Raw genomic sequence first — 19,863 nt, 5'->3', positions numbered from 1 at the left:
AACAGCACGCCAGTGGTTAAACACACACTGCAGGAAATCTACTAAGCCAGGCGTTTCCTGTGCTAGGCTTATTGGAAATTCCCCAAGGGCACGGTGCGCTGAATACATGAAGAGGCGCATACCTCTCCAAGTGCATCCCTGGCAGCTCCATGTGCCTAGACAAAAATGTACGCCAAGAAGCAGCTATAATATCTACTTTTTCCACCCTTTGTAGTGAGAAATCTCAGGTGAAGATATAAAATGGGAGCCTTTAGAATATGATCCATAGTTGAGAATACATAAGATTTGGTTATATATTATCATTGATAAGTCTGACCGTGACAACAAGGTGTTGATTTGTGGTCTCTGATACACTCCTGGAATTTAGTGGTTAAACGCATAGGATAACAGGAGTAATTTCATCATTTGTATATATTGGTGTCAAAAATCGAAAACCCAACAACTTTCCTGTAATTTTTGTTGCCAATAGCAACCAATCACAGCTCAACATTCATTTCTTATAGCGCTGAGGTACAATGTAAGCTGTGGTGTGATTGGTTGATATGAGCAATACAGATTTTCTTTTGGACAGCTTTCATAACAGTGCGGTGCTGAGATCATTTTTGCGACCACCTTTGTATATTCCAGGACTTCCATTCATAAAATCGCAGTGCAAGGCATTGGTATCTCCTAGTGCTTTTAAAGATGTATAATCAGTTTAAAATTTGAGGGCATATCAACTAGGATAGCCAAGTGGCTTATATCTTAGTTAACTGGTTAGACACCTGCAATCAGAGCAAGCTGTCGAGGGTGGGTTTCTGCAGCTTAACAAAACTGCTCCATACTCACCTTGTGCCCTATGACCATGAGTGGTCTATAGGGGATGTGGTTGCACCCGGGCCCAGTAGCCTTAGCGGGCTTTCTTCTTCTTCCCCATATAGGGAGCTCAGTACTATAAATAAAGCATTATAGTTGGGGGCCCTGTTGCAGGTTTTGCATTCAGGCCCAGAAGCTTCACATTACGCCCCTGCCTATGACATACATGTATGGTATATCACAAAGGCTTAAGGGGTGAAGAAATAAAAGATGAACTATGACTGCTATAGTTAATTAGGCTAATTTTTCTTTTAGACAGTTGTACTGAGTGATACACCATTGTTTTTTGTGCAGCGGTATTCTAGGAATGCAGAGTGAAACATACCCATTATCGTTCTCAATCGCTTCCAAGCAGCCATGTTTGTAGAAATCCAAGGCATAAGCGTTAAGGTATCGCTTTCCTCCAGAAATATCAGTATCTCCACAGTGTAAGAATGGGATATGCTTCTCAGGAATGTGAGCCGTTTGCATCATGAGCTGTTGGAATATCACAAGTACCATTCAAAATATAAAAACTAAGAAAGCAAATAAGATTTCCCTCGTATTTTGCTATATTCAAAGAGTCCACAAGTGCAGGCGACTGAATTAACCATAGGCTTAGCAGATTTTACTTATTTCCCTAAAACCAAAGCATATAGTAAGGTATAACATGATGAGATTCTTCCCTGTTTACTGTATAAATAAGGTTTAGGACAGTATACCATATCACATCACTGCTATAGAGCTCATGGTGAGAGCGGGTGTCGCACTGAACTGCTGCTATACAATAAAACTCAATGTATCTACAGCAGGGAGATCACTATGTACAGAGTTAGACAACTCTAAGATGTACTTAATCTTGTATGCAGTGAGCTCCACCTAGTGGTGTTTGCAGGCAGCAATGACATTACATTTTGATTCTACCACAGTATGATGGAAAGGAGGGGGCTCCCAGGAAAAGGAAACTGAATCCTTGGGGGAAATTATATACCGGTAGTAGTAACATAAAATTGAAGGTAGAAAGCTACCACACCACACGGTCCATCTAGTTTACCCTTATATTATTTCCTTCTTATTTCTCTCTGAGGCTAGATCTATGCTTATCCTAGAACACACTTGAATTTGTTTATTGTTGATTTCCCAACCACATCTGCTGGAAGTTTGTTCCAAACATCCACTATTTCAGTAAAAAAATATTTCCTGATGTTGCTTCTGATTTTTCCTCTTTCCCTCAACTCAGATTGTGCCCCCTGTTCTAGTGTTTAGCTTCCTAAGACCACTTCCTTCCTGAACTGTATTTATACCAATAACATATTTAAAGGCTTTGATCTCTCCTCAAGGCTATACAAATTCTTTGTTCTTTAAGTTTTGTTCTTGAGACTTTCCACCATTTTTGTAGTTCGTCTTTGGACGTGTTCTAGTTATCAGTGGCTTTCTGTAGATGAGGTCTCTAGAACTGAACACAGTATTCTAGATGTGGTCTCACTGAGCTCTATACAGCAGGATCACAATCTCTCTCTTTCTACTGGTTATAGCTCTAGCTATGTAGGTAATCATCCTACTTTACAATATAATACAATTAGAGATGAGCGAACGTTCTTGTTTAGAGCAATTACTCGATCAAGCTTCGCTTTTTTTGAGTAACTGCCTAATCGGGCGAAAAGATTCGGTGGGTGTCGGGGGTGAGCGGGGGGGGGGGGGGGTGGGGAGAGAGAGAGCTCCCCCCTGCTACCCCACGCTCCACCCCAGCACCTCCCACCCCCGAATCTTTTTGCCCGCGTAGGTAGTTACTCGAAAAAAAACAATGCTTCTTCGAGTAATTGCCCTAAACGGGCACGTTCGCTCATCTCTAAATACAATACATATTTATAATAGATATTTTCACTACTAAGTCTTAAATTTTGTATGCTGCAAATTCTTTCACTTACACTGCTCAGGTTTCTCATACTCATCAAGTCAATATCTGCATTTCCTGAGAGACATGCAAAGGGGGTGATACCACTTCTTCCTTCATAACACGACATTAGGTGATTGACCAGTCCAGAATCCATACACTCTTTACCTGAAAACTCTAATGACAGTCGGTAAATTAAAAATAACAGGCCCAAATGTTAATGGAATGTTTAAAAAATGGAAATAAACTTGAAATAAGATATAATGCCACCTAACTATATATTTGAAATATTTCAGGGGTAAAAAAAGAAAAAAGAAAAATAAAAACTTTCTTATTTCTCCAAGGAGGTAAACCAATTATAGGCCCATAATCATCACTTACTTAAACCCCTTAATGATCGTTCCGTTTTAGGCCCTAGTGACCAAACTGTTTTACAGTTTTTTGATCATCACATTCCAGGAGCCATAACTATTTTATCTTTCTGTCACCATCGTCATATAAGGGCTTGTTTTTTGTAGGATAAGTTGCATTTTCTAAAGTCATCAATTTTGGGTACATGTATTGTATTCCTTACTTTATGTTTTACTACTTTTACAGACTAGAAATGCTTTTTGAAAAAAAGTATACATTTTTGTAAAATCGACGCATTCAAAGAACTAGTAAAGTTATGTGAGGACTTTTTTTGTGAGCCAAGTTGTAGTTTTTAATGCATTTTTTGGTTCATATGACTTTGTTTTTACTATGTTTTTACTACTTTGAGGACTTTGGATGTACAAAATTGAGAATTTTGGCGACATTTATTATATTTGTTTTCACGATGTTCACCATGTATATTTAATAATGTACTACATTTTCTATTGGGATTGCTCCAAATGCAGCCACATATTAAAGCTACAGGTTCATACTATTAGTGGCCAAAATAACACTATGCCATTTTGCTACCAGCATTGTTGAAAGACGACACTGGGCAGAGCAGGCCGCACTTTTCCCTGCAATGCAGTATTCTAGTGCTGTGGATTTGTCAGGGATTTCACCCTATGTGTGAAAAGGATGAAATTCATGGTGAAAACCTGTGACCTTTCCACAGCATAGTGCAGATTTCTGTTTTGAAAACCCAACCTACATTTATTGAACTGCAATCTACAGTGGATATGCCTCTATGGCAGCTACACTATGGCTGAAGGCTAGCTTTACATGGCGCATTTAGCCACATTTTCTGTTGCACTTTTTTTTCTCATAGCAGTTGGGGCTAAAATGCTTAGGCCAGATGGTTCTATTTAATGCTCTTCCGTCGCTTTCTCTGTAAAGCTGCAAAAACACAGGGACATACAATAAAAAACACCACCAAGGAACACAGAAAAAAGCCACTAAAAATGTTTTACGTTGCTGACGTTTTATACATGTGTTTTAAAACAGAAACAGTTTATGAAGGAAACCAAAAACAGATCCTAACAAACACTTACTGATTTTGGAAAGTGGTAGCTGTTGTTCCTTCTCCGTATCTGCAAGTTTGGACCCTGCAAGAATACATTGTCCAAATAATGTTGCAACTTTCCTGTTATATTCTTCAATGACAGAAGCAAAATCATCTGGAAGTTTATCAAGAAAAACCTGTAGCAAAAAAAGAAAGTGAAGACTCTGTTTTCAATTAGTTCTTAAAGGGGTTGTCCCGCGGCAGCAAGTGGGTCTATACACTTCTGTATGGCCATATTAATGCACTTTGTAATGTACATTGTGCATTAATTATGAGCCATACAGAAGTTATAAAAAGTTTTTCACTTACCTGCTCCGTTGCTAGCGTCCTCGTCTCCATGGTTGCCGTCTAATTTTCGCCGTCTAATGGCCAAATTAGACGCGCTTGCACAGTCCGGGTCTTCTTATCTTCTCAATGGGGCTCCGTGTAGCTCCGCCCCGTCACGTGCCGATTCCAGCCAATCAGGAGGCTGGAATCGGCAATGGACCGCACAGAAGCCCTGCGGTCCACGGAGGGAGAAGATGCCGGCAGCCATCTTCACCGGGTAAGTAAGAAGTCACCGGAGCGCGGGGATTCAGGTAAGCGCTGTCCGGTGATCTTTTTTAACCCCTGCATCGGGGTTGTCTTGCGCCGAACGGGGGGGGGGGGGGGGGGGGGGGGGGGGGGGTTGAAAAAACAAACAAACCCCGTTTCGGCGCGGGACAACCCCTTTAAGGAACGGTCATGGTGCCACTCGTATGCCCTACAGGTCTAGAGCCAGGTAATCTGATCTTTCTGGCTGTGCATGTTCATTATCATTCTGTGTTTGATCTCAAGAGAGAAGTTCTATTCTTAGCCCTGATGGGGTGGTTGAGCTGTCTCTCAGCCCAGTTGGCCTATCAATGTATGGGTTAGGGGTTTTCTTCCAGCTTCTCTGCTCAAAGGATACTGGTTATACTTCTGGAATACGAATAATCTTAGCTTGTCCTAGTGAAATTGTGCTCTAGCATCCCTTGGTTAGCTAGCGTTTTGGTATTCTCATGTTAGACTACTGTTTTTTCTATAGTTTCTGTTCTGTGTTCTCTGCCTTCCCTCTCTGTGCTGACTTCCTTTGTAGTTCCATCCACCAGCTAGAGTCTTGTAGGGAGTCTGTTTACATTGTCTTCACTGCATCGCCCTTTTTGGGGTGGATGCACAACAGTTAAAGGGGTTGTCCCGAGGCAGCAAGTGGGTCTATACACTTCTGCATGGCCATAATAATGCACTTTGTAATGTACATTGTGCATTAATTATGAGCCATACAGAAGTTATAAAAAGTTTTATACTTACCTGCTCCGTTGCTGGCGTCCTCGTCTCCATGGTGCCGACTAATTTTCGCCCTCCGATGGCCAAATTAGCCGCGCTTGCGCAGTCCGGGTCTTCTCTTCTCTATGGGGCTCCGTGTAGCTCCGTGTAGCTCCGCCCCGTCACGTGCCGATTCCAGCCAATCAGGAGGCTGGAATCGGCAATGGACCGCACAGAAGCCCTGCGGTCCATGAAGACAGAGGATCCCGGCGGCCATCTTCAGCAGGTGAGTATGAAGACGCCGGACCGCCGGGATTCAGGTAAGCGCTGTGCGGGTGGGTTTTTTAACCCCTGCATCGGGGTTGTCTCGCGCCGAACGGGGGGGGGGGGGGGGGGGGTTTAAAAAAAAAAAAACCCGTTTCGGCGCGGGACATCTCCTTTAAGCAGGTTCAGTTAGGCACATTGTTGGGAGAAGCCTTTTTCATTTAAGGTCCATCCCCTGTTGTGTTTCTCTTTGGTGCCTATCTCCCCACCCATGTCTCACCTGTCTTGATATTTAGTAATTACCACATGATGTTACCATAGTGAAGATAAAAAAAAAAAAACTCAGCCAAAGTCATACACTGGCCTCATTTATCACAACTGTCTTACAGAAAAATCAAGTTTGTCGCCCATAGTGATCGATCGAAGTCCATATTTCATTTCTTACACTGTTGTAGAAAAATAACCCTGTACTGTGATTAGTTGCGGTGGGGAAAAGGCCAGTTTTTCTGCTGGATAATTTTGATAAATTGTGTTCTGCCTAGTGTAGTTCCTGAGGGGCTGCTTTCTTTAAAGGTAACCTGTCTGGTACTATGGACACCATCATCTAAAGAGGACAGGGCCACAGACTCCGGTGTCGTGATTTCTATCCTCACCTGCCTCCCTGTTCTGTCCTCTCATTATGGAAAGTGTGTGCACTGAATGAAGAGATCAGTCTGCTCAATGAGCTGAGCAACCTAACGAGGAGGCAGGTGAGTATAATCATCACAACCACAGACTTAACAGCCTCTGTCTTATGACCCCATTACTTTAGTGTGTGAAGCTCATATGACCTGACCAATCTCCTTTAAATCTGGGAGTTAAAAACTAAGTTATTTTGTGAAATAGGAAGTCTAGTCTGAAAAGATAACTTTGAAAATTCTAAAACTATGCAAAAAGATAAAAGGTCTACCAATTAGAAAGCACAGCTAATGGATAAAGTAAAGCAAAAAACAAATATAAAACAAAAGCAATTCTTAAAGCACAAGCTAGAGTATATAAGGAAATTATAGATGAAGTGGATATTAGCAGTGATTGATAATTCTCTATTTCTGAGAAAACACTGTTGTCTTTTCAGACTGATCAATTAGAAGTTTAAGAGGGGTGTCGCCTCTCCTTAAGGACAGCACCCAAAACGTGTGTGGATACGCCTAAGGGGTGAGTGGGTCCTGGGATTGCATTGTCTCTCCCTACCCAGAAGGGGTGTGAGAAGACTTATATGGCCATGCATGCTCCTCTGGGTAATTTATGCAAATAAGGAAGATGGAACAATACCTCTGCAGCGCCACCTATTCGATGGCAGCATTCCTTCAAATCAATGTACGACTTTTTAATGAGTCTGTAAAACAATGATTGGGAGTAGGAAACCAAACCAGACTACCATACACAGACAGCTGTTTCGGTGTGTTTGCCCCTCCTCAGTGTGCAGTAGATTTCTGGCTCGGCAGGTGAGAGGCCAAGAGAAATTCTGCATGTCCTGTTTTGACCACAGCTAACATCATTTCCAAGGAACATAGCATTAGCCTGAGGCATCGTTCAGAGATACAAGTTATTTAGTAGCTTATAGGGAATTTCTGTGTCTGAAATATTGATGGTATAGGTCATGAATATTAGATCGATGGGGTTTGTTTACCTTCGACTGGGAATATTCCCCTTCACCCGGAAGTAGGTTTGGTGGTAAGTAACGTCTTCCAAATAGGTGTGCTAAGATAAGCACAAGGGTTTCCATTACAGAGTCAGGAAATTTGGTAGAAGCTATGTAACAATAAATAAGAATAATCATGTGCCTACATTAGAAAAAAGCAATTCTGAGGTTAATACGATACAGATACAACACATCTGTACACGTCAAGGGGGAGGGGGTGGAGGCTTTATCATACATGTATCATGATTGATCATCTAACGTGTATAATTTTGTAATGAAAACAATTTAGAAGGTTGCTTAATTTAGCATTTAGAAAGCAAAGGAACAAAAAACTAAGTGCAAAAGTGTTTATAGCCTTTAACCCCTTAGTGACCAAGCCTGTTTGCGCCTTAAAGGGGTTGTCTCGCGAAATCAAGTGGGGTTATACACTTCTGTATGGCCATATTAATGCACTTTGTAATGTACATCGTGCATTAAATATGAGCCATACAGAAGTTATTCACTTACCTGCTCCGTTGCTAGCGTCCCCGTCACCATGGTTCAGTCTAATTTCGGTGTCTTCTTGCTTTTTTAGACGCGCTTGCGCAGATGGATCTTCTCCCTTCGGCTCGTCTCGGAAGCATCAGCGTTTTGCCTCCGCCCCCTTGTACGTGTCATCGCGTAGCTCCACCCCATGACGTGTTCCGGTTCCAGCCTCCTGATTGGCTGGAATCGGCACGTGACGGGGCGGAGCTACGCGATGACGCGTACAAGGGGGCAGAGCCAAAACACTGATGCTTCCGAGACGAGCCGAAGGGAGAAGATCCATCTGCGCAAGCACGTCTAAAAAAGCAAGAAGACACCGAAATTAGACGGAACCATGGCGACGGGGACGGTAGCAACGGAGCAGGTAAGTGAATAACTTCTGTATGGCTCATATTTAATGCACGATGTATAAAACAAAGTGTATTAATATGGCCATACAGAAGTGTATAACCCCACTTGATTTTGCGAGACAACCCCTTTAATGACCAGGCGAAATTTTGCAAATCTGACGTGTCACTTTAACATGGAAAAACACCAGAAAGGTTTTGCATATCCAAGCGATTCTGAGATTGTTTTTTCGCCACATGTTGTACTTCATTTAGGCTGAAAAAATAGACCGATAGAATGTGTTTATTTACTAAAAGGGCCAAAATTGGGAAAATTTTGAAAAAAATGGTCATTTTTTTCACATTTCCAACTGCAATATCTCAAATATGTGCAAACATAATATAGAAATTTTTGCTAAGATTTATATTTCCACCCGTTTACTTTATTTTGGGCGCACATTGGAAAAACTTTCGTTTTTTTTTTAACCATTTAGGAGACGTACAAATTTAACTTCTTAGCATCACTTTTTAGCATTTTGAGGAACACTTTATTTTCCTACACCAAGCCAAGATTGGAAAGGCTCATGAGTGTCAGAATAATAGATACCCCCACAAATGACTCCATTTTAAAAACTACACCCCTTAGTGTATTCACTGAGGGGGATCATGAGTATTTTGACCCCACAGTTTTTTTTTCAGGAATTAATTTAATTTAGAGGAGAAATAGTTTACATGAAAATGAGGATTTACACCCCAAAATGGATACCCCTGTTTCTCCCGTGTTCAAAAACATACCCATTGTGGCCCTAATGTTATATCTGAGTCCACAACAGGGCCCAAAATGAAAGGAGTAGTCAGTGTCTTTCAAAACTGAAATTTTGCTTGAAGTCCTTTTAGGCCCCATAGCACACATGTAGAGTTCTTGAGCACCCAAAACCATAGAAAACCCCCACAAATGACCCCATTTTGAAAACTAGACCCCTTAAGGAATTTATCTGGGGGTGTACTGCATATTTTGACCCCACAGTTTTTGAATGAATTCAAGCCAAGCAAAAGGAAAAAAATTGTGATTTTCATTTTTTTTGGCAATTCTGTCATTTTAAAAACAGCTTTTTTTGTACAGCACACATATGAATGAAGACTTGCACTCAAAAATGGATACCCCTGTTTGTCCCATGTTCAGAGACATACCCATTGTGGCCCTAATTTTATGTCAGGATGCACAAAAGGGCCCAAAATGAAAGGAGTAATCGGTGGCTTTCAGAACATAGATTTTGCTTGAAGTTCTTTTAGGCCCCATTGCCCACTTGTAGAGTTCTTGAGCGGCCAAAACGACAAAGAACCCCCAGAAATAACCCCCTTTTGAAAAGTAGACCCCTTAACGAATTTATCTAGGGGTGTACTGTGTATTTTAACCCTACAATTTTTGAATAGATCTAAGCAAAGCAGTAAGAAAAAATTACGATTTTCATTTTTTGGGCTATTGAGTCAATTTAAAAACAGTTTTTTTGTACAGAACATGTATAAATGAAGACTTTCACCCCAAAATGGATACCCCCGTTTGTCCCGTGTTCAGAAACATACCCATTGTGGCCCTAATAGACTTACAGGACACATGGCTAGGCCTACAATGAAAGGAATACCCGTTGGATTTCAGGGTACAACTGAATACATTTCAGGCCCCATTGCCCACTTAGAGCTATTGAGCGGCCAAAACTATAAAAAAAAAACCTCAAATGACCCCATTTTGAAAACAAGACCCCTTAACAAATTCATCTAGGGGTGTATTTTGACCCCACAGTATTTGAATGAATCTAAGCAAAACAGAAGGAAAAAGTTACGATTTTCAATTTTTTTGGCAATTTTTTAAATTTAAAAACAGTTTTTTTGTACAGTGTACATAGGAATGAAGACATTCACCCCCAAATGGATACCCCTGTTTATCCCGAGTTCAGAAACATACCCATTGTGGTCCTAATTTACTTACAGGACCCATGGCAAGGCCTATAAAGGAGGGAACACCCGTTGGATTTCAGGGCACAACTGAATAAATTCCAGGCCCCATTGCTTATTTATACGAAATAAAAATTGACTCCCTAAAAATCCCCCCCCCCCCCCCCCCCCCCCCGCACACACACACTCAGCGCCCTTTTTGGCGTTCGCAAATCTTAGATAAAAGTAATAATTAGAGATGAGCGAGCACCAAAATGCTCGGGTGCTCGTTACTCGGGACCAACTTTTCGCGATGCTCGAGGGTTCGTTTCGAGTAACGAACCCCATTGAAGTCAATGGGCGACCCGAGCATTTTTGTATTTCGCCGATGCTCGCTAAGGTTTCCTTGTGTGAAAATCTGGGCAATTCAAGAAAGTGATGGGAACGACACAGCAACGGATAGGGCAGGCGAGGGGCTACATGTTGGGCTGCATCTCAATTTCCCAGGTCCCACTATTAAGCCACAATAGCGGCAAGAGTGGGGCCCTCCCCCTCCCAAAAACTTTTACTTCTGAAAAGCCCTCATTAGCATGGCATACCTTAGCTAAGCACCACACTACCTCCAACAAAGCACAATCACTGCCTGCATGACACTCCACTGCCACTTCTCCTGGCTTACATGCTGCCCAACCGCGCCCCCTCCCCCCCACAGCGCACACCAAAGTGTCCCTGCGCAGCCTTCAGCTGCCCTAATGCCACACCACCCTCATGTCTATTTAGAAGTGCGTCTGCCATGAGGAGGAACCGCAGGCACACACTGCAGAGGTTGGCACGGCTAGGCAGCGACCCTCTTTAAAAGGGGCGAGGCGATAGCCCACAATGCTGTACAGAAGCAATGAGAAATAGAATCCTGTGCCACCGCCATCAGGAGCTGCACACGTGGGCATAGCAATGGGGAACCTATGTGCCACACACTATTCATTCTGTCAAGGTGTCTCTGCATGCCCCAGTCAGACCGGGCTTTTTAATTCATAGACACAGGCAGGTACAACTCCCTATTGTGAAGTCCCTGTCGACCGACAGCATGGGTGGCTCCCTGGAACCCACCGGCGGTACATAAAAATATCCCATTGCAGTGCCCAACACAGCTGAGGTAGTAATGTCGTGCTTAATGCAGGTGGGCTTCGGCCCACACTGCATGCCCCAGTCAGACTGGGGTTCTTTACAAGTGGAAACAGATGCATTTATAATTCCCTGTGGACCCACAGCATGGGTGGGTGCCAGGAAGCCACCGGCGGTACATAGAAATATCCCATTGCATTGCCCAACACAGCTGAGGTAGTAATGTTGTGCTTAATGCAGGTGGGCTTCGGCCCACACTGCATGCCCCAGTCAGACTGGGATTCTTTACAAGTGGACACATGTAGGTTAAACTCCGTGTGCACCTACAGCATGGGTGGCTCCCTGGAACCCACCGGCGATACACAAAAATATCCCATTGCATTGCCCAACACAGCTGAGGTAGTAATGTCGTGCTTAATGCAGGTGGGCTTCGGCCCACACTGCATGCCCCAGTCTGACTGGTAATATGTACCTTAACAGTAACCGCGTTGGTGGGAAATGGCCTCGCCGCCATCATGTCTTTGGGAAGCCTCTGTTTCCACACCCCAGAGACATACCATTAGCAGCGGTATAGGCAGAGCCCATAATTAGTAACATTTCAGCCGTAGCATTAGCGACAGGCCCCACTAACATATCACTAGCAGCATTATAGGGGGAGCACAGTCTTAGTTCCATTTCAGTAATAGTAGCAGCCTACACAGGCCCCAATAACAATTCCGAAGCAGCAGTATAGGAGGAGCACAGTCTTAGTTCCATTTCAGTAATAGTAGCAGCCTACACAGGCCCCAGTAACAATTCCGAAGCAGCAGTATAGTGGGAGCGCAGTCTTTGTTCCATTTAAGTCATTGTAGCAGCCTACACAGGCCCCAGGAACAATTCCGAAGCAGCAGTTCAGTGGGAGCGCAGTCTTAGTTCCATTTCAGTAGCTGCAGTATAGCCAAGGCCCAAGTTACATTTATGTAGCTAAAGTGTAGGCCAACCCCACACACACTTCTGTACCATGAGTGCAGGCGAAGAACATACAAATTGCTATGATTACACTGTAGGTGAGGGCCCAAAAAAATTGGTGTACCAACAGTACTAATGTACCTCAGTAAAAATTGGCCATGCCCAACCAAGATGGCAGGTGAAACCCATTAATCGCTTTGGTTAATGTGGCTTAAGTGGTAACTAGGCCTGGAGGCAGCCCAGTTTAACGAAAAATTGGTTCAAGTTAAAGTTTCAACGCTTTTAAGAGCATTGAAACATATAAAAATTGTTTAGAATAATTAGATGAGTGAGCCTTGTGGCCCTAAGAAAAATTGCCCGTTCAGCGTGATTACGTGAGGTTTCAGGATGAGGAGCAGGAGGAGGAGGAGGAATATTATACACAGATTGATGAAGCAGAAATGTCCCCGTTTTGGATGGTGAGAGAGAACTATGCTTCCATCCGCGGGTGCAGCCTATGTATTGCTTAGGTATCGCTGCTGTCCGCTGGTGGAGAAGAGAAGTCTGGGGAAATCCAGGCTTTGTTCATCTTGATGAGTGTTAGCCTCTCGGCACTGTCGGTTGACTGGCGGGTACGCTTATCTGTGATGATTCCCCCAGCCGCACTAAACACCCTCTCCGACAAGACGCTAGCCGCAGGACAAGCAAGCACCTCCAGGGCATACAGCGCTAGTTCAGGCCACGTGTCCAGCTTCGACACCCAGTAGTTGTAGGTGGCAGAGGCGTCACGGAGGACGGTCGTGCGATCGGCTACGTACTCCCTCACCATCCTTTTACAGTGCTCCCGCCGACTCAGCCTTGACTGGGGAGCGGTGACACAGTCTTGGTGGGGAGCCATAAAGCTGTCCAGGCCCTTAAAGACTGTTGCACTGCCTGGGCTGTACATGCTGCTCGATCTCCGCACCTCCCCTGCTACCTGGCCCTCGGAACTGCGCCTTCTGCCACTAGCGCTGTCGGATGGGAATTTTACCATCAGCTTGTCCGCCAGGGTCCTGTGGTATAGCAACACTCTCGAACCCCATTCCTCTTCGGGAATGAGAGTGGGAAGGTTCTCCTTATAGCGTGGGTCGAGCAGTGTGTACACCCAGTAATCCGTAGTGGCCAGAATGCGTGCAACGCGAGGGTCACGAGAAAGGCATCCTAACATGAAGTCAGCCATGTGTGCCAGGGTACCTGTACGCAACACATGGCTGTCTTCACTAGGAAGATCACTTTCAGGATCCTCCTCCTCCTCCTCCTCAGGCCATACACGCTGAAAGGATGACAGGCAAGCAGCAGGGGCACCGTCAGCAGTGGGCCAAGCTGTCTCTTCCCCCTCCTCCTCATCCTCCTCATGCTCCTCCTCCTCCTCCTCCTGAATGCGCTGAGATATAGACAGGAGGGTGCTCTGACTATCCAGCGACATACTGTCTTCCCCCGCCTCCGTTTCCGAGCGCAAAGCATCTGCCTTTATGGTTTGCAGGGAACTTCTCAAGATGCATAGCAGAAGAATGGTGACGCTAATGATTGCAGCATCGCCGCTCACCACCTGGGTAGACTGCTCAAAGTTTCCAAGGACCTGGCAGATGTCTGCCAACCAGGCCCACTCTTCTGAAAATAATTGAGGAGGCTGACTCCCACTGCGCCGCCCATGTTGGAGTTGGTATTCCACGATAGCTCTACGCTGCTCATAGAGCCTGGCCAACATGTGGAGCGTAGAGTTCCACCGTGTGGGCACGTCGCACAGCAGTCGGTGCACTGGCAGATTAAAGCGATGTTGCAGGGTGCGCAGGGTGGCAGCGTCCATGTGGGACTTGCGGAAATGTGCGCAGAGCCGGCGCACCTTTCCGAGCAGGTCTGACAAGCTTGGGTAGCTTTTCAGAAAGCGCTGAACCACCAAATTAAAGATGTGGGCCAGGCATGGCACGTGCGTGAGGCTGCCGAGCTGCAGAGCCGCCACCAGGTTACGGCCGTTGTCACACACGACCATGCCCGGTTGGAGGCTCAGCGGCGCTAGCCAGCGGTCGGTCTGCTCTGTCAGACCCTGCAGCAGTTCGTGGGCCGTGTGCCTCCTATCTCCTAAGCTGAGTAGTTTCAGCACGGCCTGCTGACGCTTGCCCACCGCTGTGCTGCCACGCCGCGCGACACCGACTGCTGGCGACGTCCTGCTGCTGCTGACACATCTAGATTGCGAGACAGAGGTTGAGGAGGAGGAGGGTGCTTTAGTGGAGGAAGCATACACCGCCGAACATACCACCACCGAGCTGGGGCCCGCAATTCTGGGGGTGGGTAGGACGTGAGCGGTCCCAGGCTCTGACTCTGTCCCAGCCTCCACTAAATTTACCCAATGTGCCGTCAGGGAGATGTAGTGGCCCTGCCCGCCTGTGCTTGTCCACGTGTCCGTAGTTAAGTGGACCTTGCCACTAACCGCATTGGTGAGGGCGCGTACAATGTTGCGGGAGACGTAGTCGTGCAGGGCTGGGATGGCACATCGGGAAAAGTAGTGGCGACTGGGAACTGAGTAGCGCGGGGCCGCCGTCGCCATCATAGCTTTGAAAGCCTCCGTTTCCACAACCCTATACGGCAGCATCTCAAGGCTGATAAATTTGGCTATGTGGACGGTTAACGATTGAGCGTGCGGGTGCGTGGCGGCGTACTTGCGCTTGCGCTCCAACAGTTGCGCTAGCGACGGCTGGACGGTGCGCTGAACTACACTGGTGGATGGGGCCGAGGACAGCGGAGGTGAGGGTGTGGGTGCAGGCCATGAGACGGTAGTGCCTGTGTCCTGAGAGGGGGGTTGTATCTCAGTGGCAGGTTGGGGCACAGGGGGAGAGGCAGCGGTGCAAACCGGAGGCGGTGAACGGCCTTCGTCCCACCTTGTGGGGTGCTTGGCCATCATATGTCTGCGCATGCTGGTGGTGGTGAGGCTGTTGGTGGTGGCTCCCCGGCTGATCTTGGCGCGACAAAGGTTGCACACCACTGTTCGTCGGTCGTCAGGCGTCTCTGTGAAAAACTGCCAGACCTTAGAGCACCTCGGCCTCTGCAGGGTGGCATGGCGCGAGGGTGCGCTTTGGGAAACAGTTGGTGGATTATTCGGTCTGGCCCTGCCTCTACCCCTGGCCACCGCACTGCCTCTTGCAACCTGCCCTGCTGCTGCCAGTGCCTCCCCCTCTGAAGACCTGTCCTGTGTAGGCGTTGCACACCAGGTGGGGTCAGTCACCTCATCGTCCTGCTGCTCTTCCTCCGAATCCTCTGTGCGCTCCTCCCTCGGACTTACTGCCCTTACTACTACCTCACTGCAAGACAACTGTGTCTCATCGTCATCGTCCTCCTCACCCACAGAAAGTTCTTGAGACAGTTGGCGGAAGTCCCCAGCCTCATCCCCCGGACCCCGGGAACTTTCCAATGGTTGTGCATCAGTGACGATAAACTCCTCTGGTGGGAGAGGAACCACTGCTGCCCAATCTGAGCAGGGGCCCGAGAACAGTTCCTGGGAGTCTTCCCGCTCCTGAGCATGTGTCATTGTAGTGGAGTGAGGAGGCTGGGAGGAAGGAGGAGCAGCAGACAGAGGATTCGGATTTGCAGCAGTGGACGGCGCAGAACTGTGGCTGGACGATAGGTTGCTCGAAGCACTTTCTGCCATCCAGGACAGGACCTGCTCACACTGCTCATTTTCTAATAAAGGTCTCCCGCGTGGACCCATTAATTGGGCGATGAATGTGGGGACGCCAGAAACGTGCCTCTCTCCTAATCGCGCAGCAGTCGGCTGCGACACACCTGGATCAGGAGCTCGGCCTGTGCCCACACCCTCACTTGGCCCTCCGCGTCCTCGGCCGCGTCCACGTCCTCTAGGCCTACCCCTACCCCTCAGCATGCTGTATTACCAGTGATTTGATTTCACAGGCAGGAAATAAATTGGCGCAAGCCTGCAGGCCAAATATAATTTTTTAACTTTTTTAAAAAAGGAAAGGCCCACTGCCTCTAGTGAATGAATAATAAGTTTAATAACTGTGTTGCAGCCCTGCAAAAGTGTCACAGAACTTTACTGTTGCAGAGTTATTAACTGTGGCAGAGCAGGTATTTCCCAGGCAGGAAAGAAATTGGCGCAAGGCTGCACTCAACCGTAGCTGGTTGCGTCTGATTTTTTTACGTTCTCCACGCAGCACACACGTACCCTGCCTAAGCACCACTTCTGTCCCTAATGCCGGGTGCAATGCTCTGCACCGCCGATTTTGAGAAAAAAATAAAAAAGCAACACAGCTAACAGCAGCCTGCACAGTACTCCACACAGTTAAATGTGGCCCTAGAAAGGACCGTTGAGGTTCTTGAAGGCTACACTCACTCCTAACACTCTCCCTGCCTAAGCACCACTTCTGTCCCTAATGCCGGGTGCAATGCTCTGCACTGCCGATTTTGAGGAAAAAAAAAATTTCTCCACTGCTAACAGCAGCCTGCACACACGTAGATGTGGCCCTAAGAAGGACCGTTGGGGTTCTTGAAGCCTACACTCACTACAAACACTCTCCCTACAGCAACTCCAATAGAACAGCACTTTCCCTCAGCTAACTCACACGGCATCTGAGGCGAGCCGCGGGAGGGGCCGACTTTTATACTCGGGTGACATCTGATCGCCCCAGCCACTCACAGCAGGGGGGTGGTATAGGGCTTGAACGTCACAGGGGGAAGTTGTAATGCCTTCCCTGTCTTTCAATTGGCCAGAAAAGCGCGCTAACGTCTCAGAGATGAAACTGAAAGTAACCCGAACACTGCGTGGTGCTCGTTACGAGTAACGAGCATCCCGAACACCCTAATATTCGCCCGAGCATCAAGCTCGGACGAGTACGTTCGCTCATCTCTAGTAATAATGTGAACTGTGTGGTATTTCCGAAGACAGGGGTAATTACGGAGGCTGGTTGGAATGGGCCCATGGGGCAATAAAACCGTGTATCCCCCCTCCTCTCATGCTTTTTGGGGGTATTTCGTGACCTCAGTGGCGGGTATGGGGTGTAAAAAGTGGCGCTCTGTGAGTCTCCGTAAGCTTGCTGAGGTGCGGCGGTCTCGCACAGAAAGCGCTCAACAAGCTGCTCCTGGAACTGCAGGAAGGCGAGCGTTCCCGGGACTTCTTGTAAAATACGTATTACAGGTAGCGGTCTGAATAACGCCGGTCTCACGCAGCCGTAGGTGGAATCCGCTTGCGGAGGTCCGCAGCGGATCCCATCTGTGAGCCCGGCTGTGACCCTGCGTATGGCCACGTAATGTACTGCGCATAACTGCCTACTCACACAGGCGGTCATGCGCAGTACACCTTTTTTTTGTTTGTATTTCCCGCACCGTCGCTTAGCGATGACGCGGGTACCCGCAGCCCGTAATCAACGTAGTTGCGTATGGACAGCGGGTATATCCACGACCATGGAGCACAATAGGCTCTATGTTGCGGATATCCGCGGCAAAATAGAACCTGCTGCGTTCTCTTTTCTGCGAGTGGATAACGCAATTCCAACCCGCTAATGTAAGCGGAATTGTGTAATCCAATGCGATTGATCTGCGCAATACCACGGATCAGACGCATGCGGAATCTAATTCCTATCCGGTCATGTGAGACCGACCTATGTTAGAGTGCTACTTTTCTACTACGTGACCGGTGACCGCTCAACTAGGCCACCCGTCACTGCTCCAGGCTCTCGGTGACAGTTGGTCACTGAGAGCAAGGAGATTTTAAATTTCCTGGGCTCCCCGACTCCTGCGCATGTGTCCGGTGTTTTGCTGGCAATCGCATGTGCAGAATTCGGGAAGGTTCACGAAGGAGGATTGCGTCGGGGTGCAAATACGGAGGCCTCCGGTAAAAAGTTTCATCTCCTCTCACCGATCGCATATCGGTGAGGGGAGATGAAAGTTCAATTTTTTTTTTTTACTTTTACGTGATCGCCATTATTGGATAACGGCGAACACGTGACCAGGAACCGCTCACTGCGGCCCCCCGTGAAATCTCCAGGCTCTTGGCTACGTTTTGTAGCCAGGAGCAGGGAGAATTTAAATTATCCTGGCAATCCACAGCTTTTGCGCATGCGTACACCATTTTGGTGATGGGCGCGTGCGCAGAAGCTGGGGTAAGGTAAGCGGATTAATCCGGGGCCTTATGTACGTACTTTCATCCTCCCTCATGGATATTATCCATGGGGGAAGATGAAACGCAAGCTTTTTAGACTTTTTTTTTTCACTTTTTTTTTAACTTTACATGATCACTGTTATCCATTGGATGACAGTGATCATGTCCCCGGTATAATCTCTCTGCTCCTGGCTACACATGGCAGCCAGGAGCAGAGGGATTTTGAATTCCCCGGGGCTCGAGCCCCTCTGTGCTTGCGCCCGATGTCAATCATCGGGCGCGCATGCGCAAAAGGGGATATCGGGTCCCGGGACAGCGGGACATCGGGGAGGACCGAGGTGAGTATTTTCACCTCCCCTTATGGATCCGATCCATGAGGGGAGGTGAAACTTTGCTTTTTTAAAAACTTTTTTTCACTTTTCCGCGATCGCCGTTATCTATTGGATAACAGCGATCGCGGTATCGGGGACCGCTCACCGCGGTCCCTGCTGACATCTCCTGCCTCCCGGCTACCTACAGGAGCCGGGAGCCAGGAGATTTTAAAATTTCCCGCGCCGCCGGGCCTTCTGCGCATGCAGCTGACGTAATGCCGCCTGGCGCGCATGCGCAGAAGGACGGCTTCGGGACCTGGAGGACAAGGATAGCGGGGAGCAGTGTGGCGGACCCAGGTGAGTAATTTCAGCTGCAATGATGGATCCGATCCATCAGGGCAGATGAATATGTAACTTTTAAAGCACTTTTATTGACTTTATTGCGATCGGCGCTATCCATTGGATAGCGCCGATCGCAATGCCGGGGGGGGGGGGGGCACCGCAGCCCGGGATGACAGCTCCATGCTGTCGGCTACCTGTGGGAACCGACAGCATGGAGCTGTCACGTACACAGCCCGAAGGGCTTTATTCTCTGTAGGACACATGTTTTTACGTCGTCAGAGAATAAAGCCCACTTCGGGAGGACGTAAAAAGGCTATGGCCCGGTCGTTAAGGGGTTAAGGAAACATTTTTTGTTTTAAATGTATTTTCTCATAAAACGTGTGCAATGAATGTGAAAAACATACCTTTTGAGCTTGGTTTGCACAGTTGATGAAACAAGCCTTTTTCCAGAAAGCGGACAAACACAAAGTTTGATGGTTCGTGGTAGTGTAAGTGAGTAACAAGCCCTGTAAATGCAATGGGATCACAATCTTGATTCAACAATCCCTGCAAGAAACACATATTGTTCATTCACATGATCTAATATTGTAAATACAGTCAGCACTTCTATAAGGTATCAGAAATAATTTTAGGCAAAGATGGTTGAGTATAATAATGTAGCATATTTGTTCTCCCCAATAGAGGAAAATACCACTGACTCCAGAATTATTGGCTGTTGGCCAGACAATTATATGAAAACAATATATATAGTCTCATGTTTCTCAAAACTATTAGGCTGCATTCACACAGGGCGGATTTGCCGCGGAAATTCCGCGCGGAAATT

At 46.9% G+C, this 19,863-nt stretch overlaps 1 protein-coding gene across 2 annotated transcripts in view; it reads right to left on the bottom strand.

Moving 5' to 3' along the window:
* DDX60 (DExD/H-box helicase 60) overlaps positions 1 to 19,863 on the bottom strand; it is a 179,511-nt gene that overhangs the window by 6,420 nt on the left and 153,228 nt on the right. For both annotated transcript variants that reach the window (XM_066573553.1, XM_066573554.1), the window contains 5 exons: positions 19,445 to 19,586; positions 7,399 to 7,520; positions 4,192 to 4,339; positions 2,763 to 2,905; positions 1,181 to 1,332 (listed from right to left, as the gene is read on the bottom strand). In XM_066573553.1, the coding sequence (XP_066429650.1) occupies positions 1,181 to 1,332; positions 2,763 to 2,905; positions 4,192 to 4,339; positions 7,399 to 7,520; positions 19,445 to 19,586 (707 nt within the window). The remainder of the gene's footprint in view (positions 1 to 1,180; positions 1,333 to 2,762; positions 2,906 to 4,191; positions 4,340 to 7,398; positions 7,521 to 19,444; positions 19,587 to 19,863) is intronic.

This window comes from Eleutherodactylus coqui, chromosome 7 (assembly GCF_035609145.1).
Source record: "Eleutherodactylus coqui strain aEleCoq1 chromosome 7, aEleCoq1.hap1, whole genome shotgun sequence".
NCBI lineage: Eukaryota > Metazoa > Chordata > Amphibia > Anura > Eleutherodactylidae > Eleutherodactylus > Eleutherodactylus coqui.
The sequence above is the reverse complement of the archived record's forward strand: the minus strand, read 5'-3'. Positions and strand labels throughout refer to the sequence as shown.